This window comes from Grampus griseus, assembly GCF_964374135.1.
Source record: "Grampus griseus genome assembly, chromosome: 6".
NCBI classification, from domain to species: domain Eukaryota; kingdom Metazoa; phylum Chordata; class Mammalia; order Artiodactyla; family Delphinidae; genus Grampus; species Grampus griseus.
In genome coordinates this window covers 8984299-9005902 of record NC_139000.1, presented here as the reverse complement: position 1 = coordinate 9005902, position 21604 = coordinate 8984299, and the positions used below count along the sequence as shown (strand labels likewise).

Here is a 21604-nt window from a genome sequence, read left to right as displayed (position 1 = left end):
CAAATACCAACACTGCCTCCTCCTGTCCCTCTTCCTGTGCCTCACCTGGCACCGCGGCCAGCTCGGTGAGGTCACTGGGCCGCCTTGTCTGGATGGAAGTTTCTAGTTCTATACTAACCCATAATGCTGCATTTTGGCTTGCTGCATATAGACATATCTTTTTTTTTATTATCATGTTAAAGAATTAGCCATCTATTTCTGTTTTCCTAAATGTTTTTATCAGGATTAGATGGTAGCTTTTTTTTTTAATTATTTTCATAATACCTTTTCTTTATTTATTTATTTTTGGCTGTGTTGGGTCTTCGTTTCTGTGTGAGGGCTTTCTCTAGTTGCGGCGAGCGGGGGCCACTCTTCATCGCGGTGCGCGGGCCTCTCACTGTCATGGCCTCTCTTGTTGCGGAGCACAAGCTCCAGACGCGCAGGCTCAGTAGGTGTGGCTCATGGGCCTAGTTGCTCCGCGGCATGTGGGATCCTCCCAGACCAGGGCTCGAACCCGTGTCCCCTGCATTGGCAGGCAGATTCTCAACCACTGCGCCACCAGGGAAGCCCTAGATGGTAGCTTTTGATAAATGTCTTCTAATCATCCATTGAGATGATCATATTTTTTCTCTGCAGGAATATTAATACGGTAGATTATATTAATAGAGTTCCTAATTCTGAGAGTCTGCGTTCCCCCTCCCCCCCCACCCTCTTTGGTTCTGTCGGCAGTGGTGTCGCCAAGCAGCAGCCGCCACCCAGGTCACCAGGTCGCTTCCTGCAGCGGCCCAGGGCGTTCATCATATAAATGAGGGAGCGATGTTTGGTGGACAGAATTACCTGCCCTGGATACTGTCATGAGTTGTATACCTGGGTCATGCAGAACTGAGGTCAAGATGAATATTCCGTCTTTTGACGTCTATCGTAAAAGGATTTTTCTGTCATTTTCTGTCCTTTTGGCAACTCTCATCCCCCAAGTTTGAAAGTAATACCCGCCCCCCGCCAGTTGTACTCTTAGAAGGTTGCCCAGCATGTAGGTAAAAAAATTACCATAAAGATAAAGAATGGGTAGGGCACGTTCCCAGAGTCATCCATGGCTTCTCCTTTTCCACTCAGAGATCAGTGCCAGAAAGCGGCATTGTTTTAAATATTTTCCACAAATAACCTAGGAGGGGGAAAATACAAATATCCATTTTTAGGTGACATTCAGCTGAATTCTGACACGCTGACTCACTGAGGGGTGAGCCCCCATGGCTCTTTGCCAACAGAACCGGCGTTTATTCAGCCACAAAGGCGTCCGTCAGCCCCCAGCCCTGCCCAGAGCCCCATGCCGACACCAATGGCTGGACCCGCAGGTACCCCCTGGGCCCCCAGCCTTGCAGCCTGGGAGGGGCCAGGAGAAGTCAGCTTGTTATTAATCACGCAGCAGTCCTAGTGCCACCACAGAATGTGCTTTCCCCCATTTTCCTTAAAATGCATGGCCTTCTCTGTCTTTCATCTTTCTACTTTTAAGAGTCATGGGTGCAGAAATATTTCACTTTCTTGCTTACTTTGTCCCCATGTGCCCACACAAAATGCACTCACAGGGATAAAATGGCAGTTGACACTCTGGTTGGGCAGTTCGTAGGGAATGGTGGGGACTGCGGCAAACTGGAAAGCACGCCTCTCTCTAAAGGAAGCAGCCTTCATTCACCTGTGTGAGGCTAAGGGTTGGGGTGCAAGAATGAAGGTCCAAAATCGCCATAGCCCCCTATTTGTTTTATAAAATCTGGAAAATGCTGGCATTTTATGCAAAGTCTCTTCAACTTTCAATGTTTATAACTATTTTAAACACCACACAGGCCACTAGTGTGTGAACCTCCAGCTTGCCCATGTCTGTGCATGGAGATACAAACACAGATCACATGTCGACTCATAATTTCACGATTCACAGGGGTGATGTGGACAAGCCCTGGGGTCAGCACTTTGCCTCCATGAGTTAAATACCACGGATTAGGGGCCATCACACCATCACGCTCAGAGGCTGTGGGAATTCAGAGGACCCACAGCCCACACTGCTGCTTCCAAAGACTGAAGACCAGAATGACCTGCCCCCTACCTGAGAACTGAGTCCCTAGGCTAGCTGTCTTCTCTCCTTTGCATTCAGCTGTCCCCAGAGCCTGATCTGTCCCTTCACTCACCTATCCATCCACCCGTCCATCCACCCACCTGTGTCTCCATCCACTCATTCATCCACCCATTCACCTCCCCCCTCCCCACAGCCTGTACCATCCATCCATCCATCATTCATTCATTCATTCATTCATTCATCTATTCTGGGCCACAGCCTCTACCAGCCTCTGAAGCTACAGAAATGTCTGAGGCCCCATCCTGACCCTGCACTTAAGGAGGAAATGGAAAGTGATGTGGGGCCCTGGAAGCTAGTGATTAATCCTCCCTGGAGGAGGACGAATGTCCCAGAGGGAGTAGCATTCGAAAAGGCACAGAGGTGTGGTGTTTGACAGGAAGAGGGAGGGGAGATCTGAGAAGCCATGTGTGGGGAAAGGTCTGTGCAGAAACCTTTGACGCCTCACTCCCAGAGCAGGGGCTGGGGCTCCGCCCAGGTGGGGACGTAGGAGTCGCTTCACCGCTCTTTGATGCTCTGTCGGTTCCTAGGTGGAGGTGCTCCTGAGCTGAGGGTGCCCTGAGAGTGGGGGGGCTCTCGCGGCACTGAGCCCAGGGTAGCAGGCTGTGTAGGGTGCTGGTGGGTGTCACCATCCTCCCCCCGGGAGTCCCCGGCTTAGAGCGGGAAAGGGGGACGGGGTACTGATGAGGTTGATGAGAATGACCTGGGTGCCCCGGAGTCAAAAGAGGTACGGCCTGAATCGGCACATGGTCCATGCATTCATCCGGCAGCCGTGCCCCGTGCCCATACAGACGTGGTGCCTGCTCCTGGAGCAGGTGGGTCGCGAGGGGTCCTTGTTCAGCCCCTCATTTAGGGTGAGGCTGAGCAGTGGGGCTGGGTGGGGCTCAGGGTCTCTGACTCTGGGGTTGCTGCTCTCGGGTCAGAGCCGAGCAGCCCAGCAGGAAAGCCAGAAGGGAAATACAGAAGAGGCTTCCCGCGAGGGTCGCACCGACCCCGCTGTGGGCTTGTTGTGGGACCCTCCTGCTTCCCGACCCCGGTGGCCTCGGTCAGGCTCCTCCCCTCTCTGAGCCCCGCTGTGCTCACGTGGGAAGGACAGCAGTACCAGCTTCACTGGGCGTAAGGATTCTGTCCCCGACCCTGGCTTGGGACACGGCAGCTCCTACTCCTCCTGTCCCCTTATTAGTGACCACAGGGCTCATGGGCTGACCTCCAGGCCCAGCTGTGGGCTCTCAGCAAGTGAGGGGATGAACAAGGCATCTCCCCAGCTTGGGGGTATTTCAGGACCCCCCCCCGCCAGGTCTGGGGGGCAGTCCTGGCTTCCCTTCATCCCCCAGGCCCCAGTCTGCACGTGACAGCCCTTCTCTGGACAGAGCCCTTCTACAAGCTTGTCAGCCCTCCCAGCACACGGAGGAGGCCTGCGCCGTGGCACGTGAGGCCCCTTAGGGCCCACTCCTCACAATGGCACCTGGCCCTTTCCTCTCCAGGGTTACCCGAGATCCAGCAGCCAGGCTTCCAGAAACAGATGGGGGGACACAGAGTCCTCGTGTGAGGAGAGGAAGCTTTCCGGAGCTGAAATTCCCAGAGAGGCTGAACCCGGGGTGATACAGCAGGTGTCATGGCCTGGCCCATGGGGCCAGGACAGGTGCCAGGACAGGCTTGGGAAAGGCAGGCTGTGGGGACGGCCGGGGCCACTGCTCAGAACCTCACCCACCGCCCATCTGCCCTGGGGACCCGCCGTGACTGTCACTCCAGCCCTGATCCAGACTTCAAGTTGGCTGGTGTCTTGTTCCTTTACTTCCCCCTACCTGTCTTCACCTGGCCAGGGCCCTGAGGCCCAGCCTGGGCTCCTTCAGACCCGCTCTTGCCACATCCTTCCAGGCCCTTCTGTGACCCCACCTGTCCCCCATTTCGGAATTCCACCCGAATGAGAGGTGCGTGTAGACACCGGTCCTGAGGCTGGTTGCCCCACCAGCAGTGTGCCTGTCCCCGCCCCTGCCCTCACCCAGCCCTCGGGGACCTTGGGAAGTCTGATCCTTCCCTGAGCCTCAGCTTCCACATCTCAAAATTCAGGTTCTAAAAACAATCCCTTACTGCTGTTCCTTGTCTGGAGCCCTCTCGTTGATTTGATAGTTAACAAGACCCAGGGAGGGAAGGGTAGGAGGGTGTGTGCTCGCCTTTACTTCTTTCCCCTCTATTTTATTTAGCAAAAGGTTTCAGGTAGTGGTTCTCTACCTGCTTAACCATTAAAGCCCCTTGGATGCTTTTAAGAAATGCCGATGCCTGCCCTGCCCTCAGCCCCACCCTGACCCCAGGCAGGGTCCAGGCAGCACTGGCTTTGGTTCAGACCCTTGATTCTGATGCACATGGAGGACTGCTTTTTCACTCTCAAGAGTGGGTGGGGGGTTTGATCACCCTCCTTCTGCCATGAGGCTGGGGCTAGAGAGCCTCCCCAGTGCAGCTGGAAACCAAGGTCGGCATCTCCCACCTCCAGGATGCTGGCCTCACCGTGACAAAAGGCTCTTGGAATCTGGGAATCGCGTGCTGTGTCTCGAGAGGTCTGATACATTGGTGGCAGGGTCTTCTGCCAGGGGCCCACCATCCCCGGCCCAGGGAAGCCCCACAGAGCCCCTGACAGCGACGTCTCTTTCCTGGACTTCCTGCTGCTGTGATGATGGCCCATGCCCACCAGAGGGCGCTGTGGCCAGGGCCGGGCGCCGCTCGGCTGGGCTCAGCTCTACGAACCAAAATGCTTTTTAATTGAAAATTTTTTTAATTCAAAAAGGATTTGCTGTTTGTACGCGAGTGCAGGTTTTCCTCATGCAGGAGGCTAATGTCCTGAGTCAACAGATCCGGGCCCAAATCCACCTTCAAAGGTACTCAGTGTTTGCCCAAGGGAGTGAAAGGGCTTCCAGAAGCGGCCCTAGTCTCTTGGGCAAACACTTTGGGGCCAGCAATCCCAGGCAGAGGACAGCGTCTGTGGGAAGGGTTATCCACGGCCTAAGGGGGATTATGACGGGGGACATATGTTGAAATTTCATTTGGGGAGTTAGAGAAAACAAGAGGTGCTTTTCTCCAGCCAAGATAACGTACAAAGGGAAGAATCTCAAGGGCAGGGGTGGGCGGACAGCAATCTGTGCGGCGGGTCCCTGGCCCCCTCCTGGGGCGGCGGCGAACTTGGGCCGTGAGTCAGGAGGAGGCGGCGTGTGTACTTCTGATTCTCCCCCCGCCCCCGAGGGTGAGAGAAACAGGAGTTTAGCAGTTTGTCCTTGAAGACCCTTCTATACCCCCCTCCCGCAGTGACCGTGTCCCTACCCCTGGCCACAAAGACTGGCCTCCGACCCCCCACCAGGGCCCTTCCACCCTGGCCTGCCCACCTGCGCCCCTCGTCCCGCCCCCCACCCTGCCATCGGGAGCGCACTTGCCGGGCCCACACCGGCAGGGCAGCGTCCAGGTCTGCGGCCCGCTTCCGGGCCGGCTCTGGACGTCTGGGAGCGCGGGCTTCCGTCTTCCTCCACGCGCTCTCTGTGGCCAGCCCCCAACTAACCAAGGCAGCCTCGCTGCCCTGGGCGTCCCCGCCACCCTGGGAGCCGGACACTCTGGAAGAGCAGAGGTGGCACAGCCCACAGCTGTCTCCCCAGCGCGTGACGGTGCCCCTGCAGGGCGCCTGGCGCTGGGCTCGCTCCCTCACCTCTGCTGCGGGCGGCCCCAGGTGGGCGTCTCCCAGGCAAGGCCTCAAAGCAGCCAAAGCGAGGCCCTCCCCACCCTCTCCCCCAGCCCCTCTTCAGCAGCCCCTCAGCCCTGATGTCTCTGGTCTCCTCTCTGCTCACTCCCATCCACATCCGCTCCTACATCTCACTGATTGGGCCACGGAACCGACCCACAGCATGTCACCTGGGAGCTGGTTGACGATGCAGAATCTCAGGCCCCACCCCAGACCTACTGAGTCAGGACCTGCGTGTGTTAAAGGCGGATCAGCCTGCTGTTAACAGCCTCTTCAGAGCTGGGTGCCACCCTCTCCCCACGCCTGAGGAGAGACCACACTCGCCTGTCCATGTCAGCACTGCTCTCTTGAACTTTTGCCCACCCAGAACTGCCCCTTCTAAGATCACCATGTGTTTTTAACTACCGTGCCCCCAGCCTGTGCAGCTCAGGCACTGCTGCCCTCCTCCCTGGTCCCTGGGTCCATCGTCAGGGCTGGTTTCCTCCTCCCTTCTTGGCCCCAAGTGACAGGCCCATCTTCTTGTCTTCCGACCCTGGGTGCTTTTCTCGAAACAGCTCCACACCTGTAACTCCAGATACCCTGCCCCCCAAGTGCTTCCACTTCCCATCCCTTTATTCCTGGTTCCATATGTCTCCAGCCAGGCTTGTGGCACCCCCTGGGTGCTGCTCAGGGACCACCCTCGGCCATTGGCAGAAATGCTCTTATGCTCTCTCCCCCAAGCTCCTTTCGTCCTGTGTTGCCCATTTGGGTTAAAGGCTCCGGTGTGCCCATGTCCATCCCCTGCCACTCTTGTAGGGCTCTCACCTGGCCCCAGCGCCCAGCACGGGGGCAGGGAATGTGATGGGTGCCGATGGAGCCGTGATGCGCCTGAGCAGCCACCAGGTGGCGGTATTGTCCCAAACTTTGCCTGAAGGCCTGGTCCGGGACTGCCCGACTCCTCCAGCCTCCTGGGAGCTGGAGTCCCCAGACCATGGTCATTAGCAGGGAAGTGGGGCTACTTTGATGGGCTCCCCCACGTAGCCAGCAGATGTGCAGCGCGTGCTTGCCTGGTGCTGGGGCAGGCGGACCCTTAACCTGCCACACCTCGTCCTGCCTCCACAGTAGGCCCCGGCGGTAGAGATCATCAAGCCACCTTTTTTATCGAGGTATAATTGACATATAACATTGTATTAGTTGCGGGTGTACAACATGTTTCAGTATTTGTGTATATTGCAAAGCGATCATCATAATAAGTGGCTAATATCCCTCATCATACACAGTAACAATTTTTTGACTTCTGACGAGAACTTTTAAGATTTAGCAACTGTCAAAGATGCAGTACAGTATTAATAACTGTAGTCACCAGGCTGTACATCCCCCCCGCATGGCGTAATTATTTCGTGACTAGAAGTTTGTGCCTTTTGACTCCCTTCACCCGTTTCGTGCACCCCACCCCACCGCTGCCTGTGGCAACCACCCATCTGCTCTCTGCACGGTGAGCTTGGTTTTGTGGTTGCTGTTGTTGCTGTGTGTTAGAGTCCGCATATAAGTGAGATCAGATGGTGTTTGTCTTTCTCTGTCTGACTTATTTCATTTAGCATAATGCCCTCAAGGTCCATCCGTGTTGTCACAAAGGCAAGATTTCATTATTTTATTTTTTATTTTAAAAAGTTTTTTATTGAAGTAGTTGATTTACAATGTTGTGTTTCAGGTGTACAGCAAAGTGATTCAGTTATGTATGTGTGTATATATACACATACATACGTATATTCTTTTTCAGATTCTTTTCCTTTATAGGTTATTACAAAATATTGAGTATATTTCGCTGTGCTATACAGTAGGTCCTTGTTGATTATCTATATTATATATAGCAGTGTGTATATGTTAATCCCAAACTCCTAGTTTATCCCTCCTCCCTGCTTTTCCTTTAGTAACCTAAATCTGTTTTCTATATGTCTGTGGGTCTATTTCTGTTTTGTATATAAGTTCATTTGTATCTTTTTTTTAGATTCCACATGTAAGCGATATCATATGATATTTGTCTTTCTCTGTTGGATTTACTTCACTTAGTATGATAATCTCTAGCTCCATCCATGTTGCTGCAAATGGCATTATTTCACTCCTTTTTATGGCTGAGTAGTATTCTGTGTGTGTGTGTGTGTGTATACCACATTTTCTTTATTCATTTGTCTGTTGATGGATGTTTAAGTTGTTTCCATGTCTTTGCTATTGTAAATAGTGCTACAGTGCACATTGGGGTGCATGTATCTTTTCGAATTATGGTTTTCTCCAGATACATGCCCAGGAGTGGGATTGCAGGATCATATGGTAGCTCTATTCTTAGTTTTTTAAGGAAGCTCCGTACTGTTCTCCAGTACTGTTCTCTGGTTATACCAGTTTACATTCCCACCAACACTGTAGGAGGGTTCCTTTTTCTCCACACCCTCTCCAGCATTTATTATTCATAGACTTTTTCATGATGGCCATTCTGACCAGCGTGAGGTGATACCTCATTGTAGTTTAGATCCGCATTTCTATGTTAGCAATGTTGAGCATCCTTTCATGTGCCTTTTGGCCATCTGTTATGTCTTCTTTGGAGAAATGTCTATTTAGATCTTCTGCCCATTTTTTGATTGGGTTGTTTGTTTTTTTGATATTGAGCTGCATGAGCAGCTTGTAAATTTTGGAGATTAATCCTTTGTCAGTTGCTTCATTTGCAAATATTTTCTCCCATTCTGAGGGTTGTCTTTTGGTTTTATTTATGGTTTCCTTTGCTGTGCAAAAGCTTTGAAGTTTCATTAGGTCCCATTTGTTTACTTTTGTTTTTATTTCCATTTCTCTAGGAGGTGGGTCAAAAAGGATCTTGCTGTGATTTATGTCATAGAGTGTTCTGCCTACGTTTTCCTCTTAAGATTTTGATAGTGTTTGGCCTTAAATTTAGGTCTTTAATCCATTTTGAGTTTATTTTTATGTATGGTGTTAGGGAGTGTTTCATACTTTTACATTTACCTGTCCAGTTTTCCCAGCACCACTTACTGAAGAGGCTGTCTTTTCTCCACTGTATGTTCTTGCCTCCTTTATCAAAGATAAGGTGACCATATGTACGTGGGTTTATCTCTGGGCTTTCTGTCCTGTTCCATTGATCTATATTTCTGTTTTTGTGCCAGTACCATACTGTCTTGATTACTGTAGCTTTGTAGTATAGTCTGAAGTCAGGGAGCCTCATTCCTCCAGCTCCATTTTTCGTTCTCAAGATTGCTTTGGGGCTTCCCTGGTGGCGCAGTGGTTGGGAGTCTGCCTGCCGATGCAGGGGACACAGGTTCGTGCCCCAGTCAGGAAAGATCCCACATGCCGCGGAGCGGCTAGGCCCGTGAGCCATGGCTGCTGAGCCTGCGCATCCGGAGCCTGTGCTCCGCAGCGGGAGAGGCCACAACAGTGAGAGGCCCGTGTACCGCAAAAGAAAAAAGATTGCTTTGGCTATTTGGGATCTTTTGTGTTTCCATACAAATTGTGAATTTTTTTGTTCTAGTTCTGTGAAAAATGCCAGTGGTAGTTTGATAGGGATTGCATTGAATCTGTAGATTGCTTTGGGTAGTAGAGTCATTTTCACAGTGTTGATTCTTCCAATCCAAGAACATGGTATATCTCTCCATCTATTTGTATCATCTTTAATTTCTTTCGTCAGTGTCTTATAATTTTCTGCATACAGGTCTTTTGTCTCCTTAGGTAGGTTTATTCCTAAATATTTTATTCTTTTTGTTGCAATGGTAAATGGGAGTGTTTTCTTAATTTCACTTTCAGATTTTTCATCATTAGTGTATAGGAATGCCAGAGATTTCTGTGCATTAATTTTGTATCCTGCTACTTTACCAAATTCATTGATTAGCTCTAGCAGTTTTCTGGTAGCATCTTTAGGATTCTCTATGTATAGTATCATGTCATCTGCGAACAGTGACAGCTTTACTTCTTCTTTTCCAATTTGGATTCCTTTTATTTCTTTTTCTTCTCTGATTGCTGTGGCTAGAACTTCCAAAACTATGTTGAATAAGAATGGTGAGAGTGGGCAACCTTGTCTTGTTCCTGATCTTAGTGGAAATGGTTTCAGTTTTTCACCATTGAGGACGATGTTGGCTGTGGGTTTGTCATATATGGCCTTTATTATGTTGAGGGAAGTTCCTTCTATGCCTACTTTCTGCAGGGTTTTTATCATAAATGGGTGTTGAATTTTGTCGAAAGCTTTCTCTGCACCTATCGAGATGATCATATGGTTTTTCTCCTTCAGTTTGTTAATATGGTGTATCACGTTGATTGATTTGCGTATATTGAAGAATCCTTGCATTCCTGGAATAAACCCCACTTGATCATGGTGTATGATCCTTTTAATGTGCTGTTGGATTCTGTTTGTTTGCTAGCATTTTGTTGAGGATTTTTGTATCTATGTTCATCAGCAATATTGGCCTGTAGTTTTCTTTCTTTGTGACATCCTTGAATAAAAGTGATGAGGGTGGACATCCTTGTCTTGTTCCTGATCTTAGAGGGAACACTTGCAGCTCTTCACCATTGAGTATGATGTTAGCTGTGGGTTTGTCGTACAGGGCCTTTATTATATTGAGATAGGTTAGCTCTATGCCCACTTTCTGGAGAATTTTTATCATAAACCGATGTTGAATTTTATCAAAAGTTTTTCCTGCATCTATTGAGATAATCATATGGTTTTTAGCCTTCAATTTGTTAATGTGGTGTATCACATTGACTGACTTACAGATGTTGAAAAAATCCTTGCATCCCTGGGATAAACCCCACTTGATCATGGTGTATGATTCAACGTATTGTTGGATTCAATTTGCTGGTATTTTGTTGAGGATTTTTGCGTCTGTGTTCATCAGTGATATTGTAATTTTCTTTTTTTGTGGTATCTTTCTTTGTCTGGTTTTGATATCAGGATGATGGTGGCATCATAGAATGAGTTCGGAAGTCTTCCTTGCTCTGCAGTTTTTTTGGAATAGTTTAGTTTGAGAAGGACAGGTGTCAACTCTTCTCTAAATGTTTGATAGAATTTGCCTGTGAAGCCATCTGGTCCTGAACTTTTGTTTGTTGGGAGTTTTTTAATCACAGATTAAATTTCAGTACTTGTAAATTGGTCTGTTCATATTTTCTGTTTCTTCCTGGATCAGTCTTGAGAAATCGTACCTTTCTAAGAATTTGTCCATTTTTTCCAGATGGTCCATTTTATTGGCATCCAGTTGCTTGTAGTAGTCTCTTATGGTCCTTTGTATTTCTGTGTCAGTTGTAACTTCTCTTTTCATTTCTGATTTTATTGATTTGGGCCCTCTCCCTTTTTTGCTTGATGAGTCTGGCTAAAGGTTTATCAATTTTGCTTCTTTTTTCAAAGAACCAGCTTTCAGTTTCATTGAAGATTTCATTCTTTTTTTTTTTTTATCGCTGAGGAATATTCTACTGTATACGTACCACATTTTCTTTATCCATTCATCCATTGATGGACACTTAGGTTGGTCCATATCTTGACTGTTGTAAATAATGCTGCTGTGAACACGGGGGTACGTAGAACTTTCTGAATTAGTGTTTTCCTTTTCTTGAGATGAATTCCCGGCAGTGAATCATGTGACAGTGCTATTTTAGTTTTTTAAGGCACCTCCATACTGTTCTCCTTAGTGACTGTACCAATTTACATTCCCATCAACAGTGTACGAGGGTTCCCTTTGCTCCACATCATTGCCAACATTTATTTCTTGATGTGACCCCCTCTTTAGAGATGAGTTCACTGAGGTTCAGAGGAGGAAAGACCTGCCTGAGGTCACCCTGCCACGTCAAGTCCTTCCCTCCCCGCCCCTTCTGTTTGTAGGGACCACAGTTCCATCACCAGTGTCACCTGGTCCCTGTGGCTGCTCAGGGCTGCTCGCCTCTGCTGCTCACACGGGACAGCCAGGGCCAGCCCAGGCCTCGCCCCCGCACCCAGCGCCAGCCTGGATCTGTGTCGGTCCTGGGTCGGCCTCCGGGACCACGGGCAGGGTGGCTGAGGACGCAGTGCTGCAGTGGTAGTCTGCTGGCTGCCTCGGCCTCCCCACCATTTCCCCTCGGGAGGAGTAAAACCCTCCGGAAGCTTCTGCTTCCCCTCATTTCTAGAACGATCCCTAAAGCCCCTCAGCCCGTAGCTGTGCTCCTTGCTCTGCATGGCCCTCAGAAATGCCTCCTTGCCGCAGGCAGCTCACTTTGGGGGTCGGGAGGGCATTTGGAGCCCACGGCTGCGGCTGGGGTCTGCACCCTACTGGGTGGGCACCCAGCGGTCACCCTCGTGCTGGGATGGTTGCACGTCACCTTCCTGGCAGCCCCGCCCCCCGCCCCCCCGGGGTCTCCGAGGCGACAACTTCAAGTAGTGGCTGAGTTCAACCAGGCAGCTCAACTGCGTTACGTAGGGAAGCCCGTTTTATGGCAATTCTACTGCTAAAAAGTTTTAAAATATTATTTTAAATGTTTAACAACCACTGACCTAATCTAAGCAACTCATTTCTAAGACCCATGGACCCACGTGGTTGCCCTGCGTGGTGTCCAGGCCATTCCCACGGCCCTGCTCCCCAGCCCCGCAGCCTCGGGCCTGGCCCTTCTGCCCGGCGGGCACTCCTCACCTGTGCCCCCTCGTCTTCCTGGCATGCCCTGCCCAACGTTTGGATGTTGAAATCCTGCCTGGCCTTCAGGGTGAACCACAGGTGTCCCCACCCCTTCTGTAAATTTCCGCCAGACTCGGAAGCTACCTTCTGTCATTTCCGTGAGCCGGGGTCAGGTAGGCAGGCTTGGGTCTCAGGCGGGAGGGTTGAGCTCAGGTTCGGGCGGGCAGCAGGGCGGGCCGGGCACAGGTACACTCCGCCGGCACCCGCCCTGGCCCAGGCTCACGGAGCCCCAGGTCCATCACGTGCGAGGAAGCGCTGGGAGCTCAGTACGGAGTGCGCTTCGGGGTGTGGGGTGGTGCCCCTTCCCTGCGTCCCATGTCAGCCGGTGTTTGTCTTCAGGTCAGGAAGCAGTGAGCAGAGCAGCAAGTCCAGGGGTCCCCCAAGCCTGGTGGGTACGGCTAGCCCAGGTCAGGTCTGGGATGGAGCCCCAGCTCTGTCCCTTCCCGTCCGTGGGACTCCTCCAGCAGCAGGAGCGTGGGGACCATCCGCCGGGGGGGCAGCAGGGCGCACGCGGGCAGCTGTGCGCGTCCGCTGCAGGCACCGCGGCTTTGGGCGCTGCTGGGGCCGAGAGCTCACCTTTCAGGGGGCGGGCAGGGCCCAGAAGGCACCAACTGTCACTAACTAGCCAGCCACCTGCAGCACCAAAGGCGTCTCCCCCACCGCCCGCCGTGCACGTGCACAGCTCACGCCTGCGGTACTTGTGCACGTGCAGAGGGCCGCCCTTACCGTGTCCTCAGGGCCTGCGCCTGCCTGTCCGAGGCCGTGGGGGGGGGGGTCCTTCTCTGGTGTCCTCTAGCCCTGACTGTGCTGCTCTACCCCCTCCCCCTGCAGTACGAGTACAGCTTCCGCACGGAGCAGAGCGCCGCCGCCCGGCTCCCGCCCAGCCCCACCCGGTGCCAGCAGATCCCCCAGTCCTGAGGGGCCACCTGCGGGGAGAAGATGCATTGCCCAGACTACTGAGCGCCCCCCTCGCCCGGTCCCTCCCGCCGCCCATCCACACTGCCCCGCTTGGCGCTTCTGGGAGACTCTGGGCAGCTGAGCTGTTACCTCCTCGGTCATCAGCTTGCCTGACGTGACACCCCGCTTCCCTGGGGATGCTGTTCATAATCTCGACTAATCTGTGTGTGCTGTAGTGACCAGTGGCTCCTACCATGTCTGTGTGATGACCAGTTGTCCTGCGAACAACCCTACCCACCACGGGAGTCACCCCGAGGGCCCTGGACAGTTGTTCTGGCCGCCCAGTGACGCCACCGGCTCCCTGCTCTCCGGACCGTCACCACCACTAAGCCATTGCTTCCTCCCAGAAGACCCTGAGGGGCTGGCGGCTTCGCACAGGGCCCTCCAGGGCTGACGGATCGCCCCAGACCCACGGAACACATCGCTCATGCCAACGGCATCAAGTGCCCGAGAATTTCCCAGGGACCCTAAGGAAACGTGGGAGGAGGCGGCCAGCGGGTCCCCAAGTGGACAACCTCGGACTTGCCCCTCAATTCACACACTGGATGCCCTGAGGTCGGGGGACAGCCATCCCCCAGCCACCGGCCCAGAGAGGACTTGCCTTCCCGGCGAGACGGCCGTGTGGCCAGGTGCTTGCCTGGACGTGAGCTTTGCTGCCAGGACGCTGGGCTCACTCACCTCACACCCTCATCCCCACAAAGGGCTCATCTCTGCAGTGCCCACGTGCCAACGACAGCTCCAACTGCCCGGCCCGGTGCTCTGACCGTGACCAGGCCGTGGGTGAAGAGGCTCTGTGAGCCCGTGCCCAGGGACGTGGACACGCGGTCACCCAGCTTCTCAGAGCCAGGCTGTGTCTTAGTGGCCTCTGCTAACAGGAGCAGTTGTTTTGAAAAGTCCGTCTGACCCAGGTCACCAAACTGGGGCCAGAACTGACATCTCTGCCACGAGTGGCCATGCTGGCATTCCCCACAGTGCCGGCTGGGACTGGGTGCCAGTCCCATGGGTGCCATGGGAACGGGGCCGCTGTCCTCCCTGGAGGCTCGGTCCTCACCCTGTGGCTGCCTTGTCTGGACGTTGGAATTTGTCCTAACTCCCCAGAACTTGGTATCTCACATCTTGGGGGTCACCAGATGGTTGGCGCTTTGGACGTGAGGTTCGATGTGTGTCTGGTCGCTGGCATAGGAAGGCAGCCTAGGAGAACCACTGCCCAGCCAGGGACAGCCCCTCCTCCCTGCAGTTCCTAGGGTGGCACAGGGCTGGCTGGGGCGCAGCAGGAACTGGCCGGCAGTTAGGAGCTGCCGCCTCTGGCTGAGAAGTGAGGCCGGGGCAGAACATCCCTCACAGACCTGCATCAGCCCCACCACCCCCGTCCCCCTCCACTCTTCCCCCACGGCTGCCCCTTGGGCTTCATTTCGATACCTCCTGATTTCTGGGCGCTAGAGATGTGCTCACCTCTCCCCACTGCCCCCGAGACCTGAGGACATCCCCAGTGGGGCTGGCCTTCCCGCGTGGCCAGGTGGCAGGAAAAGGCAGTTAGCTGGTGGAACCCGCCGGGGCCCGGGAGGCGCGGGATGGAAAGTCCCCATGAGGACCCTTTGGGATCGGTGCTTACCCAGGACAGAGCCGATGAACCGGTCTCAAATGTACCCACTGAAATGAGCGGGCTGTTTCTGGGGAATTGGGGGAGCCCCGTGGGGCCCGGAGACCCTGTGTCTGCTGCTGCCGTTTGGACAGGTGGGGCTGGTCCAAAACCGGCAGAGGGGTGACGTCTCCGCTCACCTCTGTCCGGCTGTGTTGGCTCGTGGGCTCTGTCCTTGCAGCTCTCCTCACACCCCAGCTGTGGGATCATCTCCAACAGGTAAACACCCCACGGCCGTTCTCCCTTGACTGAGAACCAAGCACTTTGGCGGCTCCGATGGGCCCTAGGAGGTCCAGAGACAGCCCCGTGGGACCCCTTGTCAGGGAGCAAGAGAGCAGTGAGGGTGTGTCTGGGGAGAGGAGCCGCCAGCCCCCGCCAGCCCCCCGCCAGCCCCGGGCCACCCTGCAGCTCTGGGACAGGCAGGCAAGGCAGGGCTGCAGGGCCGCCGGGAAGAGGGCAAACCTCTGTGGACTCAGGCGAGCTGGGGAGGCCTCCACAACGTTCCAGACTCGGTCTGGGTCTAACAGCGACTGTGAACGTCGCCATGACGGCAGCTTAAGACAAGGAAGCAGTGACAGTGTTAGGAAGTCGCGTCCGTGGTGGATTTTAGGCTGCTCCAAACTCTGCACCTTTCCTTCTGAGGTGGGTGCCCACGTGCCCCGCCTGCCCCGTGTGGAAGTGGAGCTCGCTCACCTCGGCACCGAGCCATCTCTCTTTCTTTCTGGGACGGTGCTTTTCTTCACAAACCCTCTGTTCACGTGGGGAGGGAAGGCAGGGGTTCTCTCAGAGACGTGAAGGCAGCAGCCTCCGTCCTTCCCGGAAGGACTGACCAGAGCACAGCACCCCCTGCTGCCTTCTCTTCCCCCTGAACGTTCCAAGTCTCTCTCCAAAGGCCTTGGAAACAGCACAGCGGTGATAAGGAGCAAGCAGTTGACTCCAAGTTCACTTGCAAATTTCTAACAAGGCTTTTTCCACCAAGTCCGGGAACTGGTACCAGCCACAGCCTCCACTTGGAGGGATGAGCACCCTGGTGGCGGGGAGAAATAGCGGGTTAGGCCCCCGCCCTAGCTCCCCAGAGGGCCACCCTGCTGGGAGGCTCTGATGGCCACCACCTGCCCCCTGTCCTTCAGAAGGCGGCGGGGGGCGAGGAGGACCAACACGTACAAAGCACCTACTCCTTGCCAGGCGCTAGGCTGGCACTTGAAGCACATTTTCTCCTGTCACCACCCCTCCCCCAAAAAAACAAATACTCCGAAGCGTATGCTGTTTGCTCCCGGTTCCAGATGAAGAAGCTGAGACGTCCACAGGCACAAAGCTGGTGAGTGGCAGAGGCGGCATCTGGCCCCAGAGCCCCCGGTGCCAGCTGTCCCATCACGAGCACCTGCCTCCAGTCCAGTAATGGGTTCCCAGCTGCCACTGGCCCTGCTGGTGTGAGTGTCTCGCCGAGCACGGGGCGAGAGCTGGGTGCAGTCCCGGGGCTGCGGGCTGCCCGTCACCGTTTACAGGGGTCCCAGCCCGCAGCTCCCCTGAGAGCTGGCGCGCCCAAGGGTGAGGCACAGAGAGGCCTTGACGGCAGCCCCGTGCCTGCCGGGCGCACGAAAGCCAAGCCCCCCTCCCCAGGGCCTGGAGGGGCCGGGTGCCCACGCTCACCACGCCCCCGGGGTGGCCAGTTTTCTTCACCTGTTGCGACCGTGCCGGTGGGGCCTGTCACCACCAGGAGACAGGCCTCGGGCAGGTGGCTGTGTCACTAGCTTAGGAACAACGTCGTACCGCGTGTATTTATTTGAGGTGACTCCAGTACTTGGCAAAGGGAAGTTTCACTGCGTGATTGTCGTCTTAATATAATTTGTTAAATAAACGTTTGTTTTAACCTTTCCCCAGCCTGCTCCTCTCTCTGAGGCACCGAGATCGGCTTCCCCCGGGGGATGCTCTGGGCTCCAGCTCTCTCCAGCTCAGCCCAGCTGCTGGCCGGGTTGGCCAGCACCCTGGCCTTCCAGCCTTCTAGAAAGAGCTGGTGGGTTTCTTTGCCCCCGTTTAGCTTAGATGACCTGGTGACAAGCCAGAAGGATCCCAGAGGAGCGAAGAGAGCCCTGCCACTCCCTGGCGACAGCCCTCTGGAATGCTTCTGGAGGGAGAAAACACCAGTTTCCATAAAAGCATGCGAAACGCGTGCATTTTAATGGGTCGCCAGCAAGGAACGCAAAGGGGCGCTTCTATCTCTGGCTCGCCCCGAGCCTTGTCTGTGCCGAGCCGGGGCCGTCTGGCTGCCGGGAGTGGGGGGACATGCAACCACGTCCAGCGCTGGTGGTTTTGTCCTGTCTCCACTGCTCACCTGCTGGCAATATGCCACCCCAAATGCCAGGGAGGGGCTGCCAGCCCTGGACGCACACAGGCTCCTTGTGAGCACATGACTGGTGAGGTTTCACCACCATAGCTCTTTACCTTCTTCATAAGTGGCTTCGCAGTTTGGGGCTGGACACCCTGTTCATGCCAGACTAAGGCGAGAATCGCGTGACCCTTAGCTCTCATCTCACTAGGACCATGAAAGTCCCCAAAAGGGTACTGGCACCTCCAGCCCGGGCCCCCACCTCTGGCATCCCTCAGGTCTTTTTCCCACGGTGGGACAGGGAGAAGAGCCCAGAGAATTCCACGAGAAACCCACGAAGAACACTCAACATGGAGTTTGAAGAGTCCCTCCTAGTGCCGGGTCACCAAGGAAGTACACGTAGTAGCCTTTGACATCCAAGACACAGAATCTGCACTGCTCGGGGGTCGCCGGGGGGAAGCACCTCACACATGGGCCTCTGGGCAGCAAGAAATTGAAGTCCACACTCTACAGCCTGGGCCAGGGTGGGCTTAGTGGCCAGACCCAAAGGACACTCGGACCGCAAAGCAGGCCACAGCCTAGCCTCAAAGGGGCCAGAGCAGGAACACCTGTTTCTCCTCTGTCTCACCCACACTGCCTCGTCTGTCTCTGTCTGGGCGTCGTCTTGCTTCTCGTCCTCTCACACCCTGGCCCTCCCTCTCCCGTGCTCCGTGCACCAGCATATGTGGCACATACGTGCTCACATGGCCACCCAAGTTCACACATTCTCAGTTCACAAGACCCAGAGGCAAGAGTCCCAGGACAGACTCTGATTGGCTGCCTGGGTCAGGTGACCCCCCTTCTGCCCCTAGCAGCTCTGGCCCTGGTGGGAGGGGGAGTGTGTGATCACAAGGCATCTGGAGCAGGTGTAGGTTTAGACCCTCTAGAGGCATCTGCTACACAGTGGGGCGAGGCTGTAGGCAGAGGGGTGAGACACCTCCCTGGAGAGATGGAGCGGCCCTCCACCACTCTGTGACGAGGGGGGAGGACGGTGAGGTGGGTGGAGCACCATTCGTACATTCACCCAACCGTCCAAGCCGTGTTGTATGAGGACCTTCCACATTCAGGCCCCGAGCCGGGCACTGGGGACTCAGCAATGACTGACACCACTGACGTCCCTGTCCTTGCGAAGCCGACGGTCTAGCCCATCCCACTCCACCCCCCACACACACCCCAGCCATGCCTACTCCCCCTAATTCTGCCTGCTATTTCCCACCATAACTGGCTCATCCCTAAAACTCTGGAGGCTCCCTGAGCCCCACCCTCACCTTTCTCCCCCTCTGCATCCTCCTGGCAGCTGGGAGCAGCTGTGTCTTTAACTACCCTTAGCTCTGTCACGGCCAGTCTCCTTGAGGTCCAGCCACATAGTCCCAGCAGCCACCTGGAGGTCTCCACTTGGATGTTTCGCCTTGACCTCAGCACATCCCGAGCTGAATGTACCATCTTCCCCCAGGCCCCACATTGTTCCCCTTCTCCTAACTTCCCCATCCCTGGAGCAGCTCCACCATCTCTCACGAGAGTCACCCACACCCCCACCTGGAGCCATCTATGATCACCCTGTTTACAGCTGGACAGTTCTCTCATCTAAACTTGCTTTCAAACTCAGCCACTATTCTTCTTGCTACTTCTTTTTAAGTTCTGGCCTCGACACTGTTCCCTGGATGACAGCATCAGCCCCTTAGCCATTCCCCTGCCGCCCATGTCCTCCCCTCTCATCCGTCTTCCTCATGGCCAGGATCCAATAGGACTGCTCCACTGACAGTGCTTCACCCCTCACCCTAAGAATGAAATCTGAGCCCCCCAGGTTTCCGTCCACCACTGTCCTAGGTCTGACCCCCACCTCCCATCCCAGCCTCACCTGCCACTAAATCTCCCTGAATTATTAGTGCTTCCTCGAACCCTAAGCTCTGCTTCCTTGCCTTCGCATATGCTATTCCCTCTGCCTAGAATACTTTTCCCTCATTTTTTCTGCCTGGTAAACTCCTGTTCATCCTTCAAGACTTGCTCATGTATCTCCTCTGGGATGTCCTTCTTGACCCCTTCAAGCCACTGTACACCTTGCATTTTAAACCCATTGATCCACTGGCGGTACTGGAGCCATTTGATCCTCTCATGATGTTATCTGCTCCTGGAAGAAGGGGTATATGTCTCATTTATTACACAGTCCTCCCCAGCCACACATACACTCAAACGGAGCCCCCAGTACAAGCCTAGAGAAATAGCAGGCATGAGCAGACGCTCTTTGAATGAGTTTCTTGAAGTGGGTGGGCTGGACTCCATTGCTGAGGAGCCTAAGAAGAATGGGCCCCAGTGGCACTTGCTGTGAGGCTTGGGACCACCCCAGGGATCATGATGACAAGCACTGGGCCTCCATGGACAAGTCTGCGCTGGCTTCAAAGACACCAGAGACAAGAGTGAGAGCTGGGCCCTTATCGGGCTCCTTTTTGAAGCCGCGGCACCCAACATGATCCACGATGGCGGTGGGCTGGGGGCAGGAAGGTGGACTGCCACAGGCTGCTGGTTCTCTCCCTTGAGCCCAACTCAGGGAGACGCCGGAGAAAGCGACAGGAAGATTGGTGGACCACAGGACCCAACACTAAAGCTAGAAGGGGCTCGGTGAACAGCAACAGGCCAGAGGGAAAGACAGCCAATGCTACAGGTGAGAGATGGCGTGGGCGAGCGGCTTTCTGGCTTTGCTCATTCATCTGCCCCTCCCACACACACACACACACACACACACACATTGCTCTGCATGGGTCATTTTCATCCTTTCACCATCCCTTCACCATTTTCATCCTTTCACCACCAAAACAACAGCTGGGCTGGACCCCTCCCTTCTCCCCACATCTTGGGCCAAGTAAGTGCAACCAGAGACACAGGTCTCAGGAAAGGTGGTTCTGGGGCAGAGGTCTTGGACACTTTCCTGAAGGTCTGAATTTCCTGATTGAGGAGGACACACGCGCAGAAGTTGGCACAGATTGGAACATCCAAGGTGCATCAATTCCTCTATAACCCTCCTTGTCCTTCTCTGGAGGGAGCGCAAGGGTTTGCAACATTGACTGCACATTAGAATCACCTGGAGAGTTTTTAAAACTTCCTGTGCCCAGATCACAGAAAGCAGAATCTCTGGAGGAGGGACCCAGGAGCCAGTTGTTTGTCAAGCTCCCCAGTGATGTTAGTGTGCAGATGAGGTTAAGAACCAGCTTCCTTGCCACTCTGCTCAGCTCCATTTCCAGCCAATGGAGCTGAGAGGTCTAGGGAACAGTGAGTTCACATGGGAAAAACAGACGCCAGAAGAGCTGGTCCACCAAAAGGAAGACAAGAATCTAACCCACCAATACCAGAAGAAGCACTAATAGGCCAGACAGAACATGAGTTTAATATAAACGAAAAGTAGCCCTTGGGCTTCCCTGGTGGCGCAGTGGTTGAGAGTCCGCCTGCCGATGCAGGGGACATGGGTTTGTGCCCTGGTCTGGGAAGATCCCACATGCCGCGCGCGGAGCGGCTGGGCCCGTGAGCCATGGCCGCTGAGCCTGCGCGTCCGGAGCCTGTGCTCCGCAACGGGAGAGGCCACAACAGTGAGAGGCCCGCGTACCGCAAAAAAAAAAAAAAAAAGTAGCCCTTAAGAGATATGGGAGGACACTGAAACAGGCAGGAGCAAGTTGTTTCAAGTAAGAGCCTAAAAGTTCTGAAATACTGACCAAAGAGGAAAAGAAACAGATAAATCAGCAGCTGCACTTGAAGATTTTAATACAGAAACTGTAGCCAAGTTGATAAAATACAAGAAAATATACAAGGCCAGCATTACCTTGATACCAAAACCAGACAAAGACACCACAAGAAAACAAAATTACAGGCCAAAAGCCTGATGAACATAGATACAAACATACTCAACAAAATATTAGCAAACCAAATTCAACAATACCTTAAATGGATCATACCCCATGATCGAGTGGGATTTATTCCAGGGAGACAAGAATGGTTCATTCACAAATCAATCAGTGTGATACACCACATTAACAACATGGATAAAAAAATCTTATGATCATCTCGATACATGCAGAAAAAGCATTTGACAAAATTCACCATCCATTTATGATTTTTTAAAAATCGCAGCAAAGGGGTTTAGAGGGGATATTCCTCAACATAATAAAGA

The 21604-nt window shown here is 53.8% G+C and overlaps 1 protein-coding gene across 1 annotated transcript in view; it reads left to right on the top strand.

Moving 5' to 3' along the window:
- The window catches only part of MVB12B (multivesicular body subunit 12B), a 184355-nt gene extending 167397 nt beyond the window's left edge, over positions 1-16958 (top strand). The window contains exon 10 of the mRNA XM_082656457.1: positions 13319-16958. Within this exon, the coding sequence (XP_082512583.1) occupies positions 13319-13405 (87 nt within the window). The 3' untranslated portion in view covers positions 13406-16958. The remainder of the gene's footprint in view (positions 1-13318) is intronic.
- The last annotated feature ends 4646 nt before the right edge of the window (positions 16959-21604 follow it).